Consider the following 27,429-nt stretch of genomic DNA (forward strand, 5'->3'; position numbering starts at 1 on the left):
TATGGTATCGACTTTCTCATCCAGCTGAAAGCGGATTAAAATTATTTCCAAAATTTCAAACTTTCTTTTAAAGAGGCAGGAAAAGCTTAGTATTTCTTAAATGTTTTGCTTACTAAGACTTAGTGAATCTGCTAAATTTGTTTTTAATAGTTTTTGCTGCTTTAAAAATCACTTTTTCCATCCGGTTGCTTTCATTCATCCTTCAGAAAAGTCTGGATGCAGCCGCAGCATTTGTTTTATCCTTTGAGTGGTTAAAGCAGGAAAAGGAAAAAGGAAAGTTTCCTGCAGCTAAATCGTCACAATAAGCCGCGTTAAAACCCCCAGGTTCGTCCCCTCATTGACTGGATGCGATCTACGCAGGCCGCAGTGGCGCCAACTTCTTTAATAGTTTGTAACACACACAGATTAAAAAAACAAGGCTTTATATAAGCACAGGAGTTTTGATACAACAGTTGTGTTGTCTACTTTATTTAACCTTTATTACAATGATGAACGATTAGTGAGTTTAACAGAAGAACTCTTGGAATAGTCCGACTTTATCTAAGATATTTACAGTGTTACAGATGAAGAAAAGTAATCAACTTGGTTAGGACGTGCTGATTTGTGATTTGTTTTGTGTACTTAAAAGCAGCTCCACCCAGCTCCTCCGGCCTGCCTGCACTCCATCCACCGGTTCATCCGGTCCACAAAACGATCGCAGACCATCGCACAAGGCAGAGGCCGAACGCGGGGAGGCCATGGAAGTGGAGTGCATGCTGGGATTTTACTTTTTGAGGCCCCCCCCGTGTGGCGCTGGGAGTGCAGAACATCCAGACTACAAAGAAAAAGCAGCAAAGAGCGACAGAAGGAATGAAGGAATACAGACGAGTGCATAGCGATCTGATCCCAGAAGCCACATGTGACGGAAGGAGAAGCGAAGTGCGTCTCACGAACTACCCCCCCCCCCCCCCCCTCCCTCCCTAAAGCAACCCTCAAATCTGAACCCCTACCGTCTGCCACCAGGCACGTCTTGGTAATCAACACGGCTAAAATGTCTCACAATGTCGGGCCTCAGCGGGGGTTTTTCTTGTTAAGAGCAGGATTAGAAAGCGCTACGGGGCTTCTCGGACGCCTGGGGGGTGAAGTGAGGGCTCAGCGCTTGCCGAGGCTCCAGAGCGGGTCCAGGCTGCTGAGCGGGTCGTCGTCATTGCCGCCGCCTTCCTCTCCTCGTGTCCCGTGGAGGCCCCGGCCCTCCGTCGGCGCCAGGAAGCTCTGCTTGGTCACCCGCTGCCGGCCCTTGCCCCCTCCCTCCATGGAGAAGGCCTCAGGCGTCAGCGCGGCCAGCAGCTCCAGGGACGAAGGAGCCGGCGCCGAGGGGGCCGGAGGCGGGCTGGAGCCGGGCGTGGACGGGGAGGCGCCGTCGAGGCCGTTAGGCGGCGGCGGCGGAGAGTTGGTCGGAGAGACGAGAGGCGGGCTGAAGGAGGAGGGCGGTCGGGGGTACGTGGGGGGAAAGCGGTCCTGGGGCGCCTGGACGTCGGCCAGGGAGTCGAGGCCGGGCGGGATGGCGCCGACCTGGCCCTCGAGGCCGCACGGGGCCTCCATGGCGGGGTCTGTGGCGCTGGGGGGCCGGATGCTGAGCTTGGCGATGGTGGCTTGGATGGAGCTGATGGGCATGTCCCCGCCGAGGACGATGTCCTGCTGAGACTCCTGTCTCGAGTAAGGCTGCAGAGAGACGGTTTAGAGCGAAACCAACCATAAATAATGTTAATAATAATAATATATTAGTAATATGTGTTGCTTTTCTAGCAATGAAAAGTCTCAAGTTTGGCTTGAGAGTGTTAAATTAATATAAACTAACCAGTAGGTTCAAGTTAGTGTTTCAAGATTGAAATAATGGCTGGTAGATCCATATAAATATTGCCTTTTTTCACATGATAAATTAATACATATCATTACGGGAATATCTTTGAGTCTTAAGACTGTTGGTGGGCGAAAATATATTAAAATCTGGTATGTCTCCTTTGCTATTTTGGTCTCCTCTATGTCTCTTAATATGCCTCCTTTCACAATTTATTTGCATTTCATGGACAAAACAATAATTTGAAATAACAGGAAAAGATTTTCTGATTAAAAGAATGTTATTTGTAGCTCTACATATCACTTAAAACATCTATGTGTATATTCCCGAAACCATTTACCCGTGACTGTGCTTAACAACATATGGTACTAGTACTGGTGCTAGCTTGTTAACTGAGCTCATACATATATAACCAGTAATTAAATGAATAAATACAAGTTCATGAGGCTCACACAAACGCCATGTGAGTTTTCGGGGACTGAAGTCGTAACTCTACAGTTCCAGGTCAGTTTTCAAAGCTGGATCACGCTAACCGGGCTAGTCGTATCGCAGACCTCCAAAGTGAGGCAAACTCTGAATGGAGACCTGAGGAAGCCAAACCTTTGAGGCTGCAGAGCTGGTGTTCCTGCTGCAGGTTGCCGTGGTGATGCCGTGTCTCTGGAGGACCTGCTCAGCGTGCTTCAACACGGCCTCATAGCAGAACTTCAGGTGGAGCTGGAGGCAGACGCACAAGAGAATATTCATACCCCCCTAAACTAGAAGTAAATCTGGGTTTCATTTAAATAAAAGACCATAACTGGCTTTATTGAGTGAATGTAAACATAAAAGAAACCATGACGTGCATCTATGGATGGATGGAGGAAACTACAGTGAAAGGAAATGCCCAGGTCTATCATCCAAATGCAAATATTCTGCAGCACGTTGAGCTCTTTGTGTCTGACCTTCTCCTGCAGCATGTTCTTCCTCTGTTGTCTCATCTTCTTCACCAGCAGGGGAAGGTCCGGGATCCCGTTTCCCGCCTCCAGCTCCTGCAGCGCGGCGTACAGCAGGCAGAAGACGCCGGTGCGTCCCACGCCCGAGCTGAGACAGACAAGTGTGCGGCTGATTAGGACATCACATGACTGCGGGTCAACGGACAAAATCCAATGACATATTTCTGAAACCGGGAAAACCTCGATGGGTATATCGTTTTGGTGCTGTTTAGGATTTACTGTCTATTGCTGACTTTACCATTAACAATCAAATCGAACAATGTTGCTTTAAAACGGTATCTTCAATTACTCTTTAATATCAGATACAAAGTTCTTATTTATTTATTTTGTCTGATTGTCAGTATTTGTTTCTCTCCTGTAACAGCCAGATTACCCCTCCTGTATAAAATATAGATATATTCTATATTCATAATTTCAGGGCATTTTGTTATCTGCCATTTGTTTTCTATGAAACTGTGTAGTTCATCTTTAATTCGCTTTTGAGTTATTAATCGCTGGAATCTCAACAATCAGAAAGTGGTTTAAAGAACATATCTTTAAGCATCACGTCTATAATACACACACACACACCTGCAGTGCACCACGACAGGTGTGTGTAAGGGCCGCTGGTGGAGGTAGTGTCCATGAACCTCCTGGATGAATCGCAGCAGGTTGCTCTTGCTGTCAGGAAGACCCCTGATGAGAGAAATAATAAATTGATGAATCCTCTGCTTAAATAAAAAGGTTTAAAAAAAAAAAATCCTAAAAACACAATGAGTCTCACAGCTCCGGCCACGAGGTGAACTGCAGGTGGACGACGGTGCGCTTCAGGCTCTGGTCGCGGTACTGCAGGCTGATCATGCGCTCCACGTGCGTCGGCGTCATCTTCTGCGTGGTGAGGCTGAGCGTGATCGGCCCCTGGGCGACCTGCTGGCCGCGCTCCGTCGGGAAGTAGCGCACGACCTTTCCCTGCGGGAGTCAAACACGCAGGGGGACGAATGAGGAAAAACTTTTTACACAGAACTTTTCACACACACATTATCTGAATCGCTTCCATATTAACCCCAGTGCAGACTAAGCCACGCCCCCATACCCTTTCTATATTAACTCCAGTGCAGACTAAGCCACGCCCCCATACCTTTTCCATATTAACCCCAGTGCAGACTAAGCCACGCCCCCATACCTTTTGAATATTAACCCCAGTGCAGACTAAGCCACGCCCCCATACCTTTTACATATTAACCCCAGGGCAGACTAAGCCACGCCCCCATACCTTTTCCATATTAACGGCAGTGCAGACTAAGCCACGCCCCCATACCTTATCCAGCTCCTGCTCTGAAACCAGCATGACTATCAGCGACACCTTCTGCTCAAACACCATCAGCCAGAAGTCCGCCGCCGTGCCGGAGAGCGGCGCCTGCGTGGCGATGAGGCGCGGGCAGTACGGCGACAGGTCTTCCACGTAGCTGGAGTTGATGTAGTCGTCTTTGCCCGATTGCAGCACCACGCGGTTGAGGTCGTACGGCATGACGTCCTGGTGGCGGTTCTTCATGGTGTAGCAGCGGGCGATGGCGATGGACAGCTGCCGGGCGTCCTTCTCCTGCTGGTCCTGCAGCTCTTTCCAGCGGGCGTCCAGCACCGAGAGGCCGCCCTCGCTCTCCGTGGGGAGCTCCAGAGAATCCACCTGGGCTCTGAAGCGCTCCAGCTGGCCGTGAAGGCGAGTGACGCGCTCCGGCGCCTGGTACGGGTCACCCTGGATCAGCAGAACACCCTGGGAGTTCTTCTTGCGACGCTCCCCATCCTGCGGGTCGGCTTTGGTGGGCTGGAGGACATTGGTGGGAGCCTTGGGGCCTCCTGGTTGGCTCTCTGGGCTTGAGGAGAGGAGGTCGTCTGTGCTCGAGTTCTGCCGCTGGAACAGCGACGTGGAGGGAGAGACGGCAGAGGGGGTGGGAAGAGCGGGTGGAGCCGCGCCTCCTGGGGTGGGGGCCGCCGTGGTTCTCTGCTGGGGGTTCAGACTCAGAGAGGTGGGTCCCGGAGAGGGGGACGGCGAGGGGGAAGGCGAGGGGGGAGGAGGGACAGCGGTGGGCTGTTGAACCGCAGAAGGACCGGCAACAGCGGGTTGGATCATATGCTGGGTGGGGGGGGCGTGTGCGCCGCGTGGGCCCATGGGGGCAGGTTGCTGCGGAGCACCTGGAGGCGCCGCAGCTCCTGGAGCAGAAGGGTACATAGCGGGGGGCTGCGGGTGGGTGATGGGGAGAGGAGCCGCAGGCTGCGCAGCCAGAGGCTGTTGGGGCATCATCGGAGCCCCCCCAGGGTAGCACACCCCCCCGGAATGAGGAGGGTGAGTTTGGGGCTGGCCGGGCATCTGCATGGGCTGCTGGGGCATGTTTGGTAAAGGAGGCTGTCCGGGGTGGGGGTGATGCTGATGGGGCGGTGCACCGGGAGGCATCTGTGGCATGGGGCCCCTGGGCAGATAGACCTGAGGGTCGGGGGCCATGTGAGCTTGTGAGGCTGGAGGCACCTGAGGCCGCTGGGTGGTGGGGTGAAGGGGCTGACTCGAGGGGGGCATGTAGGTCTGCGACACTGGGGGCATTGGCTGAGTTGGGGCGGGCATTTGTGCTCTGAGACCCCCCGGCATCTGCATCTGCTGGGCACCATGGGGCATGTGTTGCTGCTGGTGAGGGGGTCCATGGGGCATCTGCTGGTGGGGATGGGGCAGGTAGGGCTGAGACACAGGAGGTGCTGGCTGAGAAGTCGGGGGTACGTGTGGATGCGCAGGCTGAGGTGGTATCTGGCCCGGGGGGGGCCTTTGCATGGAGCCTGGCATCATGTGGGGGTGATGCTGGGGTACGTAGCCCGGTGGAGTTTGGTACCCTTGGGGCAGCTGATGCTGCGGCTGATAGCCATTGTGTTGATGCGGCTGCACGTGACCCGGGAACCCCTGCTGGTAGTGGGGAGGCACGGCGTGCTGCGGGGGCATATAACCATGAAGGTAGCCTTGCTGGGCCTGGAGATGAGGGTGGGGGCCAGGAATAGCCGTCGGCCCGTGCTGGTAGCCCTGAGGCGGCGGATGCCCCATGGGCTGAGGGTACGGCTGTTTCTGCAGCTGCGTTTGGGGGGGTGGTGGTGGTCCTGGTCGGGGCATAAACTGGGGGTAGGTCCCCATCTGTGGGGGCAGAGTGTAGCCAGTTGAAGCTGGGGGGACAGAGTGGTGCTGCGGCGCAGGGGCGTAGCTGGGCATAGGGACCTGATTGCTATCCACGGTGGAGGTAGGGGGCCGGACCGGGGTCGGGGCTACGAGGACGGGTTGGGGGGCTTGAGCGTGGGCCGGACGATAACCCGACGCGGCCGCATGGCTTGGCATTTGCGGAAGCATCTGCGCCGTCATCTGAGGGAGGGGTCCTCGAGGCAGAGGTCCGTGAGAAGGAAACTGAGCGATCCGCGCCAGCAGCTCTGGGGGGGGCAGGTGGGGGGGGAAGCGGGCGAGACCGGCGGCCGGAGCACCGGGCCAGGGCACAGAGCTGCTGCCGCCCGGTTTGTGCATAGCGGGGAGGAAGGCTTCGGGGCCCGCAAGATGAGCCGCGGAGGTGGGGAAAGAGGACATGTCAGGCGGGAGGCTGCGCAGCTCCTCGGGTAGGTCCCCCCCCAGGGCCAAGATGGCCGCACTAAGCTGGGCCAGCTCCGGGTCATCCAGGCTGGAGCAGGCCGAGTCGCCATCCGAAGCCTTCGGCATGAGGGTGGGCTTTGCTGCCGTGGGTCGGGCTGGGGGCCTCTTCTGGCTCTCTCTGGGGAGGGGGGGGGGGGAGGGGTAAAAATGTAGACCAAAACTTTGAGACAGTTATAGCAAGAACCTTTCAATTTGAAACCTTTAGAAGAACTCTCATTTTACTGCAGCAGGTGTCCAGCATTATAAAAGAGATCATCTACTCTGGTCTGGTCTTACTTACTTACTTACTCATTTGAGTCATAACTACTAAAATGAGGCCACTTCATAACCAACATTAAAAAACTTTTCAGTTTCATCGGGAGCCTCACTTTTCAAAGGCGGGCTTCCTGTCCTCAGCCCTGGTCTCGCAGAGGGTCTTGGCTCTCTCCAGCAGCCGTGAAGCTTTGGCCTCCAGGTCATCGTAGAACTCCTTCCCCTCTTGGGACTTCTTCATCAGGTCCTCGTAGGCTTCGTAGGAGCCCACCAGTCCGTGCACGGTGGCGTTCCACTGCTGCTCCGTCTGGCTCAGGCCCTTACGGACCGAGGCGTACTGGACGTTGGCCTCCGTCAGGGCCTTCAGGATGTTCTCCTGAGCCGCCAGGTTCTGCTCAATGTACACCTTTACCTGCTCGTACTTCTTCAGCTGCTCCTCAAATGTACGCTGAAAGGACACCGGCTAGTTAGAGGTCTCGAATCTCATCGGTTTTATCAGCAAAGGTGTCTTAAGGATTTAAACTTCTTAAACTTCTTGCTCTGAAATCTAAATATTATGCTCTGTAAAGTCAGAAAAATAGTCCCTAGAAAATACCAGAACTCAAAAGATCAGGAGATGAGAATGTATTTTTACTGACTAAAACAAATCTTGTCATTAATAGTTTTATTGATGTATTATAGAGCTACCGTTAAAATAGCTCATAATTCATCTTGAATTCACCATCAGTCAAACGTTATCTCACACGTTGGACTGTGTAGTTACCACAAACCTTCATGTCGGCCCTTTCTGTGGTGACCAGGGTGGAGGTGATGTCATCTTGCTGGATGAGGTCGCGCAGTTGTTTCTCCAAAGAGTTTCTCTGTTCCCTCATTTCCTGAACTTTCCCCAGGATCCGCTTCATGCACTGCAGGCCTGCCACTTCATCTGCACGCACACACACACACACGCACACAGACATTCAAACATGGCGACTGCGTCCCATACGACTGTTCGGTGTTCTTAACGTCATCTTTGTCACTAACAAACTCTTTGCATCACATGAGTTAGCTACACACGGAGCTATTCAATACAAATTAGTGGTGCTTCCCTTTACGGATGAAAACCTAGAATCCTGGAATTGTGTATTCACACAAAACCAACTAAAAAGCTGAAACTGAAGCTGAAAATCTGAAACCTTTTCAGTCCTTTTAACATTAAATTAAAGAGATTTGATAATAGATAAATAGTTTATAACATTTCCGTCATCACGTGAGGATTTTATGCTTTTCTTTGGATATCTTTACGTTTTGAATTGTTACTCTGAGAAAACAAACACTTTCAAGACATGCAATTTTGGGCCAAACAATGAATTCCGTAGATGTATTGTTAACAACGCATGACGTCAGCTCTCAGACGGCTGCAGGTTACTTTTGCGTTTGACCTCGATGAGGACTTTCTTTCATCGAACCTTCATGACTCGAATCCGTCCCAGACACACGGGGCCGGACCCTTGTAAAACACACGCTCACCTTCGCTGAGCTGGGGCCGGGGCAGGGCCTCTTTCAGGCGTTCCAGGGGCCCCCCGAGCAGACGCAGGTTGCTGATGTGCAGGTTCATGGCCCGGTGGAGCTCCGTGTTGGTGAAACTGGCTTTCTCGTGCGCCTCCATGTACTTCTCCAGGTCCCTGTGGATCTCAGCCAGAGCCTGGGCCTGCGCCGCGGGGTGCACGTCGCCCGCAGGGGGGCCGCCCGCCTGCTGCAGGGCCCGCCTGCCCGCCTCGTCCTCCTCCAGGACGTCTCTTATCTCCTTGAGCGAAGACTCCACGTCGGTGAAGACGCCCGAGAGCCCTGCAGAGCAGAGACAATGTGACAGGTGCCATTTACACGCCAAAAACCCCCACAGATTTATGATTATTCATTACTATCAAACACATATCTGACTGTCAGGGTGCACAATTGGATCATAATTCACGACTTTTTGTTTTGGCTGAAAGCCTGTGCAGTGTCCCCCCCCTCCCCCCCGTTATAATGGTAGGGGAAACACTGCTGTGTGTGTGTGTTCCTTCCTCACTGACCCTGCATGGACTGGACGAGGCTCTTGACGGTGTCGGGTCGGACACTGAGAGCGGCACACTTCTCCATCAGGACCGGAGGGATGTGGCTGTACATGTCCAGATTGTCCACCGACTCGGGCTCCAAACCCAGAGAGTCCATGAACTGCCTGCAGGAGGAGACGAGACCGGTCAGCTCAAACGGACAATGATGGATTCCTAAAGCATGATGTCCAACGGTGATCAATTCTTAATGACATTTAATATTCAATCGATGGTCTTGAACTTTAAGAAACTTTTAGATATCAAATGACAAACCAAATATTTAGTTGATAACTTTATTATGAAAATAATAACAATAATGGGTAGGAGTGTTCCTGATTACATACTTCTGAGACTTTCTGGCACTCACCAGGAAAACGAAAAAAAGCATTTAAACGTTGTTTTAGAGCGTTTATGAGCTGAGAAAGAGTTATGAATGATATATAAAACTCGGCACAGCAAACAACATTTCGCTGAGGTCATTTGGCTTCAAAGCTGCTGCCTGTGCGCGCAGAGTAAACACTGATACGCATCCCTAACCTGTGGGTTGACCTCTAGCGAGTGTAACGTGCGCTTTCTGAAGGGAGCAAGGACTCACTCCAGGGTTTCGTTCTTGCTGTCAATCTTGATCATGATGTCCCTCAGCAGCTTGGCCTTCTCCTCACTGTGAACAAGGCCAAAAGCAACGTAACCACCGACGTCCGCGAACTGAACTCGCTCCTCTCCACCCGTTTAATACTTGGCTTCCACCCGGAGGCACCCACCTGTACAGCGAAGAGGCTTCGTGGGCGGCCATTGGCACCAACTTGGCAAACAGGTCTGGACCAGTAACACTGGGGTCTGTGGGGTTGACCGGCAGAGCTTTCACCAGCGGGGCACCTTTGGAAGACAGTAACACATGAGCCAGACTGTGTGGACAAGGACAGCGTGGTTTCCTCGGGGCGTTTAATTCAAATCTAACAAAAAGTACCCGAGTGACCCGAGACTTCACACAGTCAAACAAACTGTTAAAACAAATCCAAAGACACACAACACACACAAAGGCCTGAAGCTTCTTCCTGTTACCTTTGACCGAGGCCAGAGTCTCCAGAGAAGGAACAGTCTCGTGATAGACAAAGTCGTTGTCCTTTTTGGCTGAATTAAATCTGTCGGTGATAAAGACAAACAACACAATTGTGAAGCTGCAGCTAAATGACTGCGATGAGAAGTGGAGGAAGATGCACTGCTCACTTTCCCCCGATGACGTCCATGGTGAACCTCAAGGCGTCCTGCACGCTGTCGGGCTGTCCCTTGAAAACACAGAGTGCGTGCGTGTGTGTGTGTGTGTGTGTGCGCGTGTTCACATTGATTTACAAAACTAAAGAAGTTGCTATGATGACACCGGCATCATCTGATTATCTGTAGCTGGGGGGCCTACCTTCGCCAGCTTGATGGCTTCAGTGAGTTTGTCCAGGGAGCTCTGCAGATACGCCAACTGAAGGAAGCAGAACATGTCGGTAAGGAGGACGCAAAAAAACTGGAGTGAGACGTAGAATACATCGAGACATTCAGCGAGAGGGAACGCAGCGCACAAAACTAGCTTAAAGAGGCTTTTGAGAACCGGCTCTGAATCAGGCGATCCTCCGAAAAGGGCATCAAGGGTATCAATAATATCTGATCAACTTCCATCACTAATAAAACCTTTTTTTAAACGTTTATTGACAAGTGAAGTGAAACTAGTATTTGCTTTGAAAAATAAAATGGTAGTCTTTGTTGAGAAGAAACCAATAGACATTTATGAATTACTTGCAAGAATAACAGTTTGATTTGGATTCATAATTTGCAAAAAAGAGAAACTTTTCATTTCTGTCTGGAATAAAATGATCAAAACCACAGCAACTCGACAGTGGAATCAAATAAAATCCTAGTTTGGACCTACCCGCTCGCCGTACTTCTGCTGCTCCTCGGCCTGTTTCCCCATGTGCAGCTGGTAGGGGAACAAAATAAACTGTGAACACACCAACACATTCTTACATGCATTGAATCCATCTCTCTCTCTACTCACATGTGCAATAGAAGCAAAGTAGTAGATCTTCATCTGGACCAGTTTCTTCCAGTCTTTCTGAATCTTTCCCAGCATAGACGCCGTCTCCGAGTTCTCCAGCGCCCTGCAGGCCTCTTTGTAGTAATCCACCACCTGCAGCACCACATCCACTCATTAACCTCCAACAGCGAAACCACGGACAGGAGTGGTGTAATTAAATGTGATTCATATCCAATGGTAAGAAGTTGACCTGAGCACTAATGCGAGCGACCAGGAAACTCTTCCTGTTGTCCAACATGGACTTCTCCAGGAGACACTCCTGAGCTTGTCCCTGGGAGGCAAACGCACAGGTTGATGAGACAGAGGTGTGTGTGTGTCTGTGCGTGTGTGTGCGTGTGTGTGTGCCTGCGTCCTACCAGCATGAGGTTGATGTTGAGGTTAAGGATCTGGTGGCTCATGTCCACGCTGAAGTTGTGGCTGAAATGGTCTCTCAGGTAGGAGAACGCCCCGGCCGAGCACTGGAAGTGCGTACACGACACCTTCATCCCCTGGACGCAGTGCAGAGAGTCAGCGGGACTTTTTGTGTGGGCGTGTGTGTGTGGGGGGGTTGTGCGTGTGCATGTGTGCGCGTGCCTCACCTCCTCGGATACCCGGTTATCCATGGCTCCCAACATGGAGTGCAAGGCCCCTACGGGGGAGCCACAGAAAGGTTGGGTTCAGTTTCACATTCATGGATCCAGAAATACTTTTCCATGCACCTTAGAAGTAGGTAACAAGAATATCTACTGTTTTTTTTACATTCAAATACTTTCCTGTGAAAGTTCTCTTTTTGTGCGATAACAGAAATCCAGCTGATGTATGATACACGTCATGTAGCTATGGGACTACATCACATTATTTATCGACATCAAAAAATTCTGCATTGAAACAAATAAGATTCGACTCAATTCAAAGGTGTGAGACGGGAGTATATGCACAAAAAATAATAAAGAATAAAAATAAGTTGCCCTGCATGACTCACCGAGATTGTAGAGGATGCAGGCCTGCTCGTAGCTGATGTCGTCGTGCGTGACTGTCTTTCCAGAGAAAATCTCTGTCCTGCACACAAATAAAGATTGAATCACACGGCCTTCATCAAGGAGGAAGTTCACATTAGAGAAGGACAGTTTTATTTTCCTCATAAATATTTAAATGAAGGGGAATAGCAGCACGTAAATACACAGTTATCAGTTTCATCCCACTCTGTTCAAAGGGAGGGAGCCGTGTGTGTGTGTGTGTGTGTGTGTGTGTGTGTGTTCCTACCATGAGATGGGTACGGCAGCCTCCTGGCCCGTTCCCATGGGCACTCGGCTCTGGACGTAATGCAGCTGGCCGAAGTACTTCCTCAGCGTGCTGCATCCCTCAAAGTCTCTGGTCACATTCACCGCACTCTGTGGAACCGAAAGATCTTTTACATTTACACATTGAAAATGATAAAATCCGCTAAATGCCATCTGACAACAAGTGAATATTCAGATTGGAGGGGGAGGAGGTCTCTATTCCATCAGCCGAATGAGCGTCACAAGCCAGTGCAGATTTCATTCATGCTTAACAGGCTTCCAATGCACTGATCACATGTTGTAAGAGTGTAATAATCGGCTCGCCAAACTTCCCAAGCTTTAGATACCAAACTGGCCCAAGCGGTGTCACTCTCGAAATAACCATCAGGATTTCTATTGTGCATTCTACAAAAAGGTCCTGTAGGTTTATCACATAAAGTATCCGGACGTAACTGCACTGGAGCTGTAAAACCACTGCGTCTGCAAACACACCGTGAACCAACCTAGAACTTACAAGTCTCCCATTGAAGCGACAAGTTCTAATGTTTAACTTGTAGAACTAATCATTTTTCTTGCACGTCTAATTGTTGGATGTCCTTTAGTCCTGAATCCTGAGAGGGATCAGATCCAAGACGGCTGTGTGACCACAGAGCACAAAACAATGCAGATGTCACTTAGTGATTCATCTGCCCTTCAACAGCCATTCAAATTTCCCCCAGGAAATAAAACCAAACCCAAATCAGCGGTCAATGTGATCCAATCAATTCCTCCAGAAACCTCTGAAACAGTTTACATGCACTTCACTAAAACTCACCGGCTATTTAATGTAAGAATCACAAATTCCTGTCCACTTCCCACTATGTCGTTTTCCTCTTCACAGCATTACGGTTTGATATATCTTAAACATGAGTCTCTTTCACGTTAGTTTAGTGGGGATGTCCTTGTTTTGTTTTATTGTGCAACATCAGACCTTTGTGGGATTGGTATTTTGGAGGTGTATTGGTAATACAAGAGGGGGAAAGGACTGAAATAGACAACAGAATTAGATTCACGGGCTTCCCCATCGCTAGTTTTAAAGGGAACCCCTGAGACTGGGACGTGGCAAAAAATGATTTAGTTTCAGAGAACTCACCTGCCGCAGTGTCTCCAGTTTCTTCAGCTGCTCATTATAGTTGTCTGGATTCTCTCCATAATTCTTCAAGATGAACTGGAGGAAAAGAGAGAACTACTGGTAGAAGTAGGTTGGTACATTGGGCAATACAAATCTGCTTCCTTCCATTGCTTTCACTGAAACATTTAAAAAACATGTTTAAATCCTGACTGGGTATACATCCTTATGAAGTATCTAGCTTTAAAGATTAAATAAAAATGTCTTTCAAACTGTAGCTCTGTCATCAATCAATATTTTGCCCTGAGCTCGAGAAGGGAGTTTGAACTCTGTTGGGGTTAGAAGATCTCCCATCATGCTTTGCAAAGCCTTCCCCTGTCTCCTTGAGCCTCGTAAATAAGCAAGCAAGCAAGACGCTTGATGTCAGGTCAGGAGGTGAAGAATTGTGCAGGCGTCACTGGTGCTTTTGTTTCTCTATAATCACAACATTATGGAGGCAGCAGAGTCACGAGCGTCCTCGAAAAGATGCACAATAACGCAGCCACGGGGCAGGACGGCATTGTCCCAACTTCCACAAGACACATCCGTGCTGCTCTCCCTTCTCGTCGCTCATCAAATGAAACCGCAGCCTTTGAGAAATCCATCATCATCCTCTTTTACATTAGTTTGATCTGATGGAAGTGAGATCCATTGTTTCGTGTGAGAAACAACGCCACTGGTCGACTAACTGTTATCAGAGCTTAATATTGGGGTTTCACAGTCACTCCACCTTGAAATTTGCTGATGAAACAATTGTATATATATATATATATACAGTATATATAAATAATATGCTCTTTTAGGGCCATTTTTTAAACGTGCTGCAACCGGAATCATTGAAAAGAAATTCAAAATCGCTTAAATCACGACGCATTACGAAAGGAAGGTGTTGATTGTTGGCAGTTTATTGCATGAAGTCATGTAGGCCAGAGGAGTTACCGCTAAACAAGAGGGCAAAGATCTGTTACTCTTATGGCCACCAGGAAATGGTTCAACAGGACGAGATGAGGAGAAAACATAAACACACACACAACCACGCAGACACACAAATCACTATCACACCAAACATCAGCTGGTTATCTCATTGATAATAGCATAGCAGAGATCAACTCTTGTATTTTGTGTTCACTTTATTCCCTTTTATTTCCCTGGTTCATGTTTTTAAAAGCACACGTTTGGTGACAGGTACATGACTTGACCTCTTCTGTGACGTGCAGATGAAGCACGGAACGGTCGGCTGGGCCTCTCCTCCGGCAGGGACCCTAGACTGCACCTTCTGTCGGCTAGTCAGGTGCGTGTGACAGTGAGATCACCGCTTGTTATTTTCCACGTCGCCACACTAACCGAACCGGGGCCGTGGGGAGCCGGGCTCGTGATTTCATACAGCGCTTGTCTCGAACGCGTTAAGTCGGCTTGTCCACGAGTCGCAGTAAACGGTCAGTGAGCCACTTTGCTGGAGCGCTAACGCTACTTACGCGAACTTCGAGGTGAGCTGCTAGCTTATTATTGTTATTAGCTAGCACGGAGCTAACGTTAGCAAACTAAAGGCGGTGGTCGGGGGTAGATTTGTCGGATTCACATCTAAGCCAGCCGGCTAGCGAGGCGTTGAGAAATATCCCGATAAGCACTTTTGTTTAACGCTGGCTAACGCAGGCATCTTCATTGAGTTATCCAGTCGTCCATAATCCATGTTCGGTTGACTTTCGCCCTCAGCCCTGTTGCTCCACTCCCCCACCCAGCTCACCTGCCTGACGGCCGGGCTGAACGGGAACTCTCCAGCCTCCTTCAGATCCAGCCAGATCATCGGCATGCGGGGAACCGCCTCCATCGCGGCCCGTGTCGGCCGTTACGATGTCAGAACCCACGTCGGTAGCTTCGCTTGCGAAAACTGTGTTTTCCCCCCCCCAAAAAGAAGTGAAGGAGATTTTCCTCCAAACAACTGTGTCATGTATCAATTTCTCCTTAACCGGAAGCTGGATCCACGTGACGTAGGGTCTTTATATTCGCCGCGTGGGTTTGTGGGAAATGAAGTTGTAATACAACAGTCCCATTTCGAAAGAAATCATATTTTTTTAGTAAAAGCCCAACATTTGTTCTAATTATTCAAAAGTATTTTAATTTAGTACGCATATACTTTGATCAGGTATCTAACAGTACAATAATGTTAGATCATACTAAAAATCTTAGAGTTATGAGGAAAAAAAATACTTTTTAGTTAATTGGTTTAACTTGTTTCAAAAAATTATATTTGCATCTGGTAAATATCTTTACGTTTTCATTTGTAAAATATTTAATCCACCAACTTTCTAGGTTATGTTAACATATTTTATTCATAAGAACATTATTTGGATTCACTTTTTCTCTTCACAAAATCCTGCAAAACTGTACGATTATTATAAGGCCATGCTTTGAGTTAATTTGTGGTTACAGAAGGACCATTTTATTATACTTTCTCCCTAAACTTTGTATAAATGAAAAAAATACTTAAAAATAACATAGTTCATGTTCGTTTATTCTTCATTTGTACATTTCTGTGCAAATGATATAATAAAAAGCAGTATGAGCTGTAATATTCTCAAAAAGTTTGGATTAATGCAGTAGGTATTCAATTCTGCTCGGACGCGTTTACTACTGCTGTCTGCTAATACTGAAGCAGAAATCAGATATCACCTTCAAAATAAACCTACTTCCTTTTAAACACAGAATAGACATACATCATCGTTCGATATACGAAAGGACAACTTGTGGGAAGCTTTAGATGAAAACAGAATTCACCGCCTAACTTAAGCATTTAGACGTTTAAGCTAAACGAACCCTAGTATTTCCTACTAAAACACATTGTTAGTCAATTTAAGCTTGTGCTTTGTTCTGGAAAGTCCAACAGGAAAAGCGCATCTCTAATCTGCTTTGCTTTACATTTGTCCCGTCGCCGCCATTTTTGATCATCAAATAAAAAACTAAAAACAAAACACAAATGATACGCTATTTCGCAAAGAAGTCACGTAACAATCATCTAAGGATTAGTTAGTAGATACCTAATTGACATCGCCATTTTGAGGCAAGTATACTACGATAACATTATTGATACGAATAAAGGACCCCGGTTTGCAAAACACGGAAATGTATAGTTGATCCAAACAGTGATCAACACAGTTAGCAACAATAAAGTACCAACGGCTAGTCGCCCGTTAGCTTTCAATTATCACTTTAGACTCACTAGACAGTATTAGTGAGGAAATATTAGAGCTGTCTCTCTACATGAACCTCTTTGTTTATTGGTAAAATATCCGAGCGCAGCCGTCGCGCCCGGGAGTCTTTGAAGAATTGACCGGCGGATGTGGAAATAGCTTCTTCAATAGCCGCAACTTCCACCGGAACAAACGCAACTTCATTAGCAGGCAATCCGTGTAACGCTAGCAGTCATCCCCGCCATTCTTACCGAGTGAGACGTTACATTTTTATAATGTTCACCGGGTGTTTACATAATAACTTTTATCATTAAAATCAACTCTTGACGAGTACAACACGAAACGCATGGATGACTTCGTAAAATGCATTGCGTTCAGAACGGACATCCCTTGTGTCATTTCACCCGTGTAATTACCCACACACGAAGAGTAATAACAGTGAAAACATGATTAGAACGGTGGGACGTCAAAGTACAATTTACTAAAATTAATGGTGCTGCTTCATAATTCTGCTCTCCTGTGTTTTGGAGGGAAAACACATAATATTTCATACATTTATCAGCTCTAGACACATCTCACAAGTTATCGTCTTAATCTAAACAGTTTTTAAGTTCACCTATATCCTCTAACAAGGCCTCTACCATAACCATCCAACACACTAAATATAGCTTCAAAGTAAAGCATCAGCAATACGAATTTCTTTTTGTGCATAATACGTCATTTTCTAATTTTGTTTTGTCCAACCAACAGTCCCAAAGAAAGAGAATTACTGTTTACAAAAACATCGAAACAGAGAAGTAGCAAATCGTCATGTGTGAAGAAATGTATTTTTGCTCTTCAAAAGACCTGAAGCATTCGTTTTCCTGTCGATCATCTCGGCGCTACAGTCAACGCTCTGACCTCAAACGTTTTTTCCAGAAAACTGGGTGAAGATACTGGAACATTTGTGATGATCTTGAGCTTCTGACATGCAACCAAAGACAACCCCATTGTTGAAATACCGTGTCTTCTGGGTATTATTACATTCCACACAGTTGCAGGAGCTTGTGGCTGACTCTCAGCGCTGTGTTCCTCCTCTCTGTCAGCAGATGTCTCTGGTGTATCTCGGGCACCAGCTGCTGGAGGCGGCGCGGGGCGGACAGGACGACGATGTCAAAGCCCTGATGGCCAACGGGGCTCCGTTCACTACGGACTGGGTGAGGCTCATATACGTCAATTATGGAATAATCGTTAGGCTAATCCACAACGACAATGAGAGTGAACCCCTCATCCGCCGCAGGGACACAGAAATGGTCGGCCCCGAACGCCGGTTGAGGCGTCGCATTGAGTTTATAAGACAGTAAAAAAAAAAGCAAAAGAAACATCAAGCGGATCCTCAGTGAGCAAAAACTGCAGTCTGATACTAAGTCCTGTGCCTGCTAATGTACTTTCTCTCTCATCAAAGAGGGCCAACGAGGTTAGTGGGCAATTTGCAATACTCCTTCACAGTGTCACAAGAGTGCAGCTCTTGCACATGAAACAAACTGACTATACACTGCAAAAAAATACATATCTGTGAAAGCTATTCATCTTTACCTCAGGGGTCAAAACCAAGCGCAGATTGTGAACCTGAAAGATTTTCATTTTACGGCCACATGAGAGAAACAAAAGAAGCAAATCCTCAGTTATGAGAAGATGAAAAATGACACATAATTAATCAATTCTCAAAGTGGTTGTCCATTATGTTTTCTGTCAATAGACTCATCTATTAATCAATTAATCCATATTTTACCCAATCACTTATTTTGTTATATCTCTAATGCACCATAATGAACCTTTCACGAGTGTTTTCTACAAGCATTCAGAGTCTGTATCGCTTATTCAGTTTGTCTGCAAATTAATAAAATTGTTGTCCCTAATGTCACCTGTAACAATACAGTACAACAGTACAACAACAGTACAACAACAGCTTACAGATTGACGGGTCTCAAAATTAGCAGCTTTCGCCTATTTGTTGTTTTCCCCCCAACGACCCATATCCCATATCGTCTGTACGTGCATGAACTCAAAACCGACTCTTAATGAAATGCACCATGTATGTCTCCCTTCTAAGTGAAGCTGAGTGTGTGACTATAATGGATGTTGAGTTGAATTTCTATTACCTCGGAGTGTCAACATGAGCGACACTTTCAAAGCCTTTGACGAACTCCTACATCCGCGGATAATTACACGCAAAGACTCCCGCAGGGCCCGCTTGTCTTGGTCGACAGTTCGTCTTTGCAGTAGATCTGACGTGCTTGAAGGTAATGGAACAATCACAAGGAGCACGCCTCAGGTTGTGAGAGCCGGTAGAATAATAATGTGTGGCTCTGGGGGGGGGGGGGGGGGGCAGTCGTCAAGTCTTTGAAAAATACTCACTCAGGTAGTTTTGAGTATTCCTGACGGTGTCGGTAACCTCTGCGGGTGGAGTTTGACACACCTGCATGTTTACCAGACCGGTCTGTAGAATGAAGCTACTGAGAAGCTCTTCTAAATGACCCCCGATGCAGTTTCCATTGATCACTACGTGTGTATAAGCTGTTGTAGGATTGTTTGTTGTAGAACAGAAGCTAGTAAAACAATCTCCTCCTAACAAGCCGCCTCCCTCTCGCCTCTCTTTCCTCCAGCTAGGCTCCTCGCCGCTGCATCTGGCGGCCCAGCACGGCCACCACTCCATCACCGAGGTGCTGCTGCGTGCCGGGTTCAGCCGGGACGCCCGCACCAAAGTGGACAAGACCCCTCTCCACATGGCCGCCTCGGAGGGTCACTCCACCATCGTGGACCTGTTAGTGCAGGTGAGGAGAGAGGAGATGTATGATGATCATGATTTAATATGTATCTCTATTTTATACGCATGAACCAAAAAAAAGCAATCTCTGATACAAGAGACACGTGAAGAGACGTTTTCAGCATCGTTAGATGATATGCACGCTACACTGCTGCTATCTGCCCAGTCACAGAACACCTTCTCTCATTCCCTTCCCTTTTTGTCGCCCTTCTCCTTTCGCGTCTGTTTCCTTGCCTCGCCACCGGGGGGCGCCGCGTGTCCGCGCAGAACGGCGCCAACATAAACGCCAAAGACATGCTGAAGATGACGCCGCTGCACTGGGCGGCCCAGCGCGGCCACAGGGAGGTCGCCGAGCTCCTGCTGAAGCGCGGCGCCGACGGCCACTGCCACAGCAAGTTCGACAAGACGCCCTTCGACATCGCCATGGATACCAGCAACACCGAGCTGATGATACTGCTACAGGTGGATGGAAGGGGGAGTGGGGATGGGAAGGGGGCAGGGACACACACACGGGGTTGGGGGGGGAGACACTCGGACATGTGAGGAGTGAGTCAGACAGAGAAAGGCAAGGAGGGACGGAGACAAATGTAAACGGAGGATGAGAGAATGGAAGGTGAAAAGAGTCGTGAGGAGGAGGGGAGAAGAAGAGAGAGAAAAAAGAGGGGGTAATGAATAGTTATAGGGACAGGCATCTGAGAGAGGAGGAGGAAGGCTCAACACTTTAGTGCGAGATTATAAAGCAACACAACCGAACAGCAGACATTCGGGAGGGGGAGGAGGAGGGAGGGGGGGGGGGGGGGGGCTAATAGATGAAAGTGAGTAAGACAGGGTGAGACAGATGGATGCAAGGCGGGGAAGCGAGGGAGAAAGATGGACAGAGATTAGTGGAAGGGGGGGGAAGGCCAAAAGGAAGAGGAGCGAGGAGAAGGGAAATGGGGGAGTCGAGGAGATTTAACTGAAAGACGGAAATAAAAAAAAGGACGGATGTGCACAGTGCCCCGGTGATATCAAAAAATACGTTTGATGTTTTTTAAGTCCGACTGGCAAGGAGCTCCAGTCGGACTCCCCGCCCCGTTGCCATGGTTTCAGAGGCGATGCAGACTCTGACTGTCAGGCGGCCACGTTGCACCATGACGCTCGCCTCGAGGCACCATTTCACACCAGATCAGAGCGCACACACACACACACACACACACAGATTCCACACCAGTCCACACTAGAAAAAGGTGATTATTAAAGGTCGGCATGCTGTCCTACCGAGGCCTTACGTAACAGGGGGTGAGTGTGGGCCTTCCAGGCGCCGCGTAGGAGGTTCCATCATCGCTCTCGGTGGTCAAGCCGGGACACGGATAGCAGGGCCTGCGGCGAAAAAGCAGCTCGGGGGGTTGACCCGTGCGTGGCGGCCGCGTAGAGAAGGCCAGTGACACCCGTTTGTGAAGCGCAAACACCCACCTCCGCCATGACAGCCCAGAAGCGCTCCCCGAGGGGCCGCATCACTCGGAGTGTTTTTTACCCTCTGAAAGGACAAGAGATAGTGTGGATGTCACCGAAGTGCCGGCGTATGAGGTTTTTTATCCACCGACGACGGTCGATGGCGGTCGGCACGCCCGACAGATTGAAGGAAGCAGGCGGGAGCGGCGGCGGCGGAGGGAGCGGCGCGATGGGCCCCGCTGTGCACAAGGGCAGAAGTGAAAGAAATCAATATCGCTTCTGCTGAACGCTCTTTTGAGAATATTTTCCTTCCCTTCAAACGGCCCTTGAAGCTGTTATTTATTCTCTCCTCAAAGCCACCTGATTAATGTTTCTCTCCCTCCGCAACTAGCGATTCACCAAACACACCACGGTGACGCCAGCAAGCTGCTGCTGCGCGGCGGCGGCGGGAGGACCGTCGCTGTCAGAGGAGTCCCGCGGGGCTGAAGGGAGCACAGAGAGATGGATGATTTTCGTCTGGCGGATGAAACGCATTTTGCTTGCTGCCAAATGATCGCTTTGACTTACCGCTGCGCTCTGATGAAATGAAGCAACGTTGCCGACCAGGGGGAAATTAACGCTAGTAGACATTTACGGTTGAGACATAAAAGGGTTTGGGGGCCGTCCAAAAAAAAAAAAAAAAAGCATTGTAGCTCTTATCAAGTCGTGCAGATAAAAGGTCAACTTCAGATGACTGTTGGCCGTCATATTGTATCCACCATTAACCACATGACTTCCTGTGCTCAGAAACTAGAGGAGAAAATGATTCATGAAATTATCAAGGCACCTGCTGAGAGGCCACACACACACACACACACACAGTTTTTGGGACTCTTCCCAATTCAACCAAGGCGGTGACTAAAAGCGTTGGTTTCAGTTTCATAACAATGACGCTATTCCCTTTCTTTTCTTGTGAGTAATCCATCGGAATGACGCTGTTTTACACATCAGAGTGTTTCAGTGTCTCATTCCATCTTGTGCCCGTTATAATCGGATTGGATTACTCATCGATCTAAAATGTAATATGAGATCGTAAATTGGATTAAATGCCACTCTCTACCTGCATGCAAGGCGGAGGGCTCTATATCCCCTCTTTATCTGGTCCACATGATGTAAATTGACGAAAAAAGCCAACAAATTCACAAAATTAGAGAAGCTGGAGCTCAGAGAGTGGGTCAGAATAACACAACTATTTAATTATCTTGACAAGAGCTACCGTTCACTCTGCGTTAACTGTTCATTGGATTAAATCCAAAGACACAATACTTTGTTTGTCTTATTTTTCTGTAACCATGTCGCATGAAAACATGCTGGGATCAACAATTTATCAAACTAATCAAGGCTGCCTCCTTACTGCCTCCTCGCTGCCGCCTCGGTGCCTCCTTGCTGTCTCCTCGCTGCGGCCTTGATGCCTCCTTACTGCCTCCTCGCTGCCGCCTCGGTGCCGCCTTACTGCCTCCTCGCTGCCGCCTTGGTGCCTCCTTACTGCCTCCTCGCTGCCGCCTTGGTGCCTCCTTGCTGTCTCCTCGCTGCGGCCTTGATGCCTCCTTACTGCCTCCTCGCTGCCGCCCGGCAGCTGCCTGGCTGCCTCCTTGCTGCTGCCCTTTGTGTCTCCTGGTGGCGGGGAGCACAAAACAAAAATGCTAATAGTTTTTTTCTTTCTGGTATTTTGTGCATAATTCAATGTGTGTGTGTGTGTGTGTGTGTGGGCGCACAGGACGGCATGCAGAACCAGGCGAACACCTTGCCAGAGTCCCACTACATCATCAACCGTGGTGGTGGGCTGGTCAGCCTCTCGGAGCTGGTCACCGGCGCAGGTACACGGTCCTCCACCATCCTGTTGAGTTGCAGAAGCTAAAGCACAGAAATGTGTGAATAAACAGCAGATGGAAGGGATGGGAAATTTAAATTTGTGCAGGTGGGGAAAAAAAAAAAGAAAGCTCAGGAGACTTAATGCGTTGTCTCTGGAGACATACAAACGTATCTGAAACATCTGGACTGGACTGGAACATCTAGAATGGAAAGAACAATGGTTTTATAACAACAATTAGGATCTTATTAGGTAAATAATTTGTATAATAATAATAATGAAAAGGGATTGGTGAATCACCAATGGCTCATTTTATTTCATTCATTCACCGTTGTTTTATTGCTTTCAGAGTAAAACACCAAACATCAGCTTCTCAGTGTTGAATTAATAATTGTGTTAAGCGTCCACAGAGTGTTGTGTAACATTCTGATCCCGGTTCGTGATTTGATGATATTGTTGGAGCATTCCTACGCGGGCGGCTGTTACCTAACGATGCAAGCCTCCTGGCGTCTGCAGGCAAGCCGGAGGACGCCACGGCTGCCGAGTCGGGGGAAACAACCATCCAGCGCGTGGTGGGCGACGGCGGGCAGAGGGTCATCACCATAGTGACGGACCAACACGGCCACCTGCAGCCGGGGGCCCTCGGCCAGCAGCTCTTCTTCGCCCTGCAGGGGCAACAGAGTGAGTGGGCAACACGGTGCTCCAGGATACAGACGCGGTTCCCTGCTGAGAATACAAGCTCAGACCACCTCAAGTAGACATTGCGGTTAGTTGCGTCTTCCATTTTTTTTTAAAACCGAGTCGTGCAAAATCCCAAAGAACACATCCTGAAAACCACGGCACCGTGCTCGGCCTGTTAAATAGATTCACATGCAAGTAAGTGAGTGCACAACATCCAAACCAGCGTCTTGAGACCCCCTTGGCATCTGGACTATCTGACTAGTTGAGTATTGACCAGCCAGAAATAAACTCTCGATCCACGAGCCGGGGCTCCACTGGGAAACAGGAATCAACTTAAAGAGCAGCTCAGAGGACGCTAAGGCTGTTCTGTAGGTGGAGTTGTATCCATCCTTCCGTAGATTAGCATCCGGAGATGGAAACCCCCGGCTCATGGAAACAGAAAACAGAAGCAAAGCTCGCAGTAGTTTAAGTAGACACTTTACCGCCCGAAGCCGTCGTATGCAGTAGTGTGATTTTATCATATATAGATATGACTGCTTCAGCTTCACATATAGTTTTCATTGAAACAGATTTCTACATTGTGCCGCAGCAGCCATCCAGCTGTAACTGCTTTGCTACCGTTCTGACAGGCCGAACAACGTCTATTGTTATCCACTGGCTGTGGATAAGAACCTCACACAAATCCACTTTAAAAAAGTCTGAACCGTGCCTCTAAATGATTCATTTTAACGACAGGAAGGTGGGTGTTGCCACATTAAAGATTGAAGGTACAACAGAAAGATTTGTTGTATTGTCTGGGAGAAAAAAAAATGAAGATTTGGAAAACGTTCATTCAACCTTTCTCTGGATCCTGTTTTGCGGGTGCAGTGGTTGCTTTGCAGGCGAGCGCAATCACGGAGGAGGAGGAGGAGGTCATTGAAGAGCCTGAGCAGGCCACGCCCACGCGCAAGAGGAAATCAGACCCCGCAGCCAATCACATTGGCCTGAAAGACAAGGTAAGCCAGGAGGTCTTGATCTGTGTAAACCTTCTACGTATACTAGGATTACCAAATGTCACTTTGTGGCGGATCCATGAAAGGTCCCACGTATCTGACCACGTGGTTGTCAAAATATTTATGTTTCAATAATTGATGTTAAACCTGCAAGTATTTCCCATCTTTAGGAGCAGTGTTTAACCCTTTCAACTTTCAACAAAACAGCTGATGTGTTTGTTTTGTTTCCAGAAGGTGAAAGAAAGTCGCGAGCAGCTGGAGCGCCAGCTGCAGGAGGCCAATCTTAAAGCCCAGGAGTACCAGCAGCAGCTCGTGGAGAAGGAGCAGGAGGCCGAGCGGTATCGCCTTAGACTGGAGCAGGCCATGGCCACCAACAACAACAACAACGGGGTCGCCGTGACGACGGACACCGCAAACGTCGGCGCAGAGGTGAAGTAGGAGGAGGAGGAGGAGGAGGGGATGATGCTCCAGGAGCAGATGAAGAGGAGGGAAGAAGGGGAGCGTGAAGGCACCAAGGTGGAGGAGGAGGTCGAAGGTGAACTCCCTGGATGTGGAGGTCGATGCGGCGGAGGAAGAGGAGGACTCAGACACTCGCTGTCATGTTTTGTTATCATCTCTTTGATGGATTTTTTACAAGAGTTATATAACATATATCAATGTTTTCATGTGCCACAAACGCAGAGAGGACTTTTCGGTCCGGCGCCGAGGCCCACGAGGTCACACACACACACACACCGCACTGGCTGAGTACGAGACGCTACGCGAGCCGTGCCCTGGAGGAGAAAAAGCGATTCCTCTTGCTTCTGCATCTCTGTTACACGCATGTTATATTATTATTGACCACCCTTTCCACGCCCAATTTCCGTAGGTATCTCTGCAGTAGACGACTTGGACACGATGTTTACGCTTCAGCCTCTTCAGGCTGATAATGTTACATTTTTATTCTCATCCCCCCCCCCCCCCCCAAAAAAAAAATACTGGCAGATCTTACACCTTGCGAGTTTTATTCTTTGTTCACATCATTTTGAACGGCAGGACGTCAGAGGGCGACGCGTCGCTCGCTGAATCTGCACAGTCGGAGATGATCATGCAGGATTACGGTCAGAGCACTCGAGGCTCTCTTATTCAGGGTGACCTGCGGTGAGCAGATAGCAGCTCGGTTTGGGCACAAAGGACACTTCGACAGAATGGACACCAGTTGACGGAAGGGGTGGGGGGGGGGAGCGCTTTATCATTTCTGGGAATCAGGCTCGAGACCTTTTAGAGCAGAGTCATCGACTCGGTCGTTTTACTGTGTAAACGTATGGGTTTAACATGAGTTAGAACTACACATATCTACAGGGGGGGGGGGAACAAAAAAAGGAGGTGAAAAATATGTTAATAATGTCTACAAGTTCTCAGGAATGTATTCTGGGAGCAGCAGTGCCAATATCCACAAGAACAAACTAGTCAAGCCGCTTTTTAAAAATATTTTTTACGTTGTGTATCTCATTTAATTTTGCTGCGTGATCTCTTGTTTTAATTAGAGACGCACGTTTTTTGAAATGAAATAAATAGTTTTTAATCATTTGAATGGTGGATCGGGAAAATGAAAGTAAAACAAAAAGCATTATCTTGAACGTTTCAATAAAAAAAAAAGCTCTCTCTCATTATTGATGGACGATCCCAATACTTACTTGATTACTATCTGCTTCTTGATTGTGAGTTTCTGCACAGCTGTCTTCCTCTGACCTGCGTTTTTGGGGGCTGAAGCAGATTGTGACACACCTGACTCGGTTGATTTGAACCCGGGAGGAGACGCCAGCTTCTATCCGTCTCGCACGGACTCGCCTGCTTTTTTAATCGGGACTGAGGTCCAATCTTTTTGCCCTCAAAGCGCCTCGTGTCCAGGTTTCCTTTCAGGCCTTTGAAGGCACTGACACAGCCTGAGATCACCCAGCGGGGGGTGGAGGGGGGGCCCGTTAGAATCCCCCCTTTTTGGGGTTAAAAAAAAAAAAAATAGAAATATACTTAAACCTGTAAAGCTGTTAAGCTGCAGGAAAGGCCACCACTGAGATGTCTCAAAGACAACTACATCCATGGTCCCCAGAGGGTCCACCTCGCTGCTGTAACACCCCCCCCCCCCCCCCCCCTACGCGTTGACGTCAGGCTGGGACGGACCGAGATGCGTGGACCTTCAGTGCTGGACGGACGAACCCCCTCACACCCACCCAAAGTTTAGATCTTAACGCGTGCAGCATCCTCCCAGATTGGGTCAATCGACGTTAAATGTCCTCGGTTTTAAATGATTTCGTCGAAGGCTCAACTCATCTCTTGGGATCGCCACTGTTTTATTGAAATTCGACTGTACGAACCCTCAATGCCTCCCGAGAGTCAATGACGCCGTATTTGGTAGCCCGCTTCCTCGTGTCCTGGTGCACAGCTACTCCCGTTCACAGGCTGCCCACACGCCATTAAATTAACTGGCGCGAGGCTGAGTGGTGAAATGCGACGCGTTGGGGGAAAGGAAAGGAGGCTCAAAATGATTCAATTATCAGAGGCTTTTCTTGAATATGAGCACGGCTGTGCTATCGATCCACAGTGGGTCAGGTTTACTGCCGTTGCTTCCACTTGGGATCGGGTTACAGTCTTTGTTTGGCCCGAGCTAACGAGATTTCGGAGGTGATTTGCTTCCATTTGGCTCCGAAAACAATCAGATGGTCCAACTCATTGAGTTACGCGAGAGATTTCTTTTAATTATCAGGATTTTTCTTGACAGCAGGTGTAGGTCTTTTTTTTTTAAGTTATGGATCTGACTTTATCCTCACAGGCTTCTTTCCTTTTTGTTCTTACATCCCAGCAGATGGCTGTTTGTAGCAGAAACCGTTTTTCTCCCGAACAAACCGGCTCACATTTCAGCATCGGCAACACTATCTTCACTTTAGGAACGGGCCTCGCTAAAGACGGAGGTTGTCTCTTACATAATGAAGCCCAAAAAGCTGAGACTGCATTTCTCGTCTGAAGGGATCAGCCAGCATTTAAAATTCTGATCTGCTTTCGTCGCCCCCCCCCCCCTTAACAAAAAAGGAGAAAAATAAAGCCCGTGGATGTGTGATGTCAGCAGAATTGTTGAATAACACAAAACAGACGTAGTCACTGGAAAAGAGAAATTCAGAAGCCAATCTGTCCTCGTGTTGCTTCAATGTGCTCAATGT

At 48.6% G+C, this 27,429-nt stretch overlaps 2 protein-coding genes and 1 long non-coding RNA gene across 4 annotated transcripts; 1 reads left to right on the forward strand and 2 right to left on the reverse strand.

Annotated features, from left to right (window-relative positions):
* Positions 1-955: 955 nt before the first annotated feature.
* ptpn23a (protein tyrosine phosphatase, non-receptor type 23, a) lies at positions 956-15,283 on the reverse strand. 2 transcript variants are annotated; one of them, XM_062565765.1, is made up of 24 exons: positions 15,033-15,283; positions 13,274-13,348; positions 12,125-12,252; positions 11,844-11,920; positions 11,461-11,510; positions 11,239-11,370; positions 11,073-11,153; positions 10,844-10,975; positions 10,718-10,765; positions 10,217-10,273; positions 10,030-10,082; positions 9,865-9,944; positions 9,564-9,678; positions 9,398-9,463; positions 8,782-8,927; positions 8,237-8,554; positions 7,498-7,652; positions 6,844-7,175; positions 4,127-6,593; positions 3,593-3,777; positions 3,400-3,504; positions 2,779-2,917; positions 2,438-2,551; positions 956-1,701 (listed from the first exon to the last, which is right to left on the reverse strand). In XM_062565765.1, exons 1-24 carry the CDS (start codon positions 15,114-15,116, stop codon positions 1,132-1,134), a joined length of 5,709 nt encoding a protein of 1,902 aa, XP_062421749.1. In that variant the 5' UTR covers positions 15,117-15,283; the 3' UTR covers positions 956-1,131. The 2 variants fall into 2 exon arrangements, with proteins under 2 accessions (XP_062421749.1, XP_037308954.2); XM_037453057.2 differs by having other exon boundaries at positions 10,030-10,088.
* Positions 15,284-16,406: 1,123 nt separating this feature from the next.
* LOC119197087 (GA-binding protein subunit beta-2-like) lies at positions 16,407-25,194 on the forward strand. The gene is made up of 8 exons (XM_062565766.1): positions 16,407-16,730; positions 17,565-17,672; positions 19,122-19,289; positions 19,550-19,744; positions 22,470-22,569; positions 23,079-23,243; positions 24,111-24,238; positions 24,467-25,194. Exons 2-8 carry the CDS (start codon positions 17,565-17,567, stop codon positions 24,671-24,673), a joined length of 1,071 nt encoding a protein of 356 aa, XP_062421750.1. The 5' UTR covers positions 16,407-16,730; the 3' UTR covers positions 24,674-25,194.
* LOC134132904 (uncharacterized) lies at positions 19,157-21,064 on the reverse strand. The gene is made up of 3 exons (XR_009957106.1): positions 20,735-21,064; positions 20,540-20,641; positions 19,157-19,277 (listed from the first exon to the last, which is right to left on the reverse strand). It is a non-coding gene; the product is annotated as an uncharacterized LOC134132904 (long non-coding RNA).
* Positions 25,195-27,429: the final 2,235 nt, after the last annotated feature.

The sequence above is a fragment of the Pungitius pungitius genome, chromosome 11 (assembly GCF_949316345.1).
Source record: "Pungitius pungitius chromosome 11, fPunPun2.1, whole genome shotgun sequence".
NCBI classification, from domain to species: Eukaryota; Metazoa; Chordata; class Actinopteri; order Perciformes; family Gasterosteidae; genus Pungitius; species Pungitius pungitius.

Excerpts from the sequence above, each read along its gene's own strand:
- ptpn23a (XM_037453057.2), bottom strand. The coding sequence starts at position 15,116 with ATGGAGGCGGTTCCCCGCATGCCGATGATCTGGCTGGATCTGAAGGAG. Across the intron at positions 10,274-10,717 it reads AGCAGAAGTACGGCGAGCGG|TTGGCGTATCTGCAGAGCTC; the intron begins GTAGGTCCAAAC and ends TGCTTCCTTCAG. Across the intron at positions 2,552-2,778 it reads AGAACATGCTGCAGGAGAAG|CTCCACCTGAAGTTCTGCTA; the intron begins GTCAGACACAAA and ends GTCTGCCTCCAG.
- LOC119197087 (XM_062565766.1), top strand. The coding sequence starts at position 17,565 with ATGTCTCTGGTGTATCTCGGGCACCAGCTGCTGGAGGCGGCGCGGGGC. Across the intron at positions 17,673-19,121 it reads CTCCGTTCACTACGGACTGG|CTAGGCTCCTCGCCGCTGCA; the intron begins GTGAGGCTCATA and ends TCTTTCCTCCAG. Across the intron at positions 23,244-24,110 it reads CGCCCTGCAGGGGCAACAGA|TGGTTGCTTTGCAGGCGAGC; the intron begins GTGAGTGGGCAA and ends TTGCGGGTGCAG.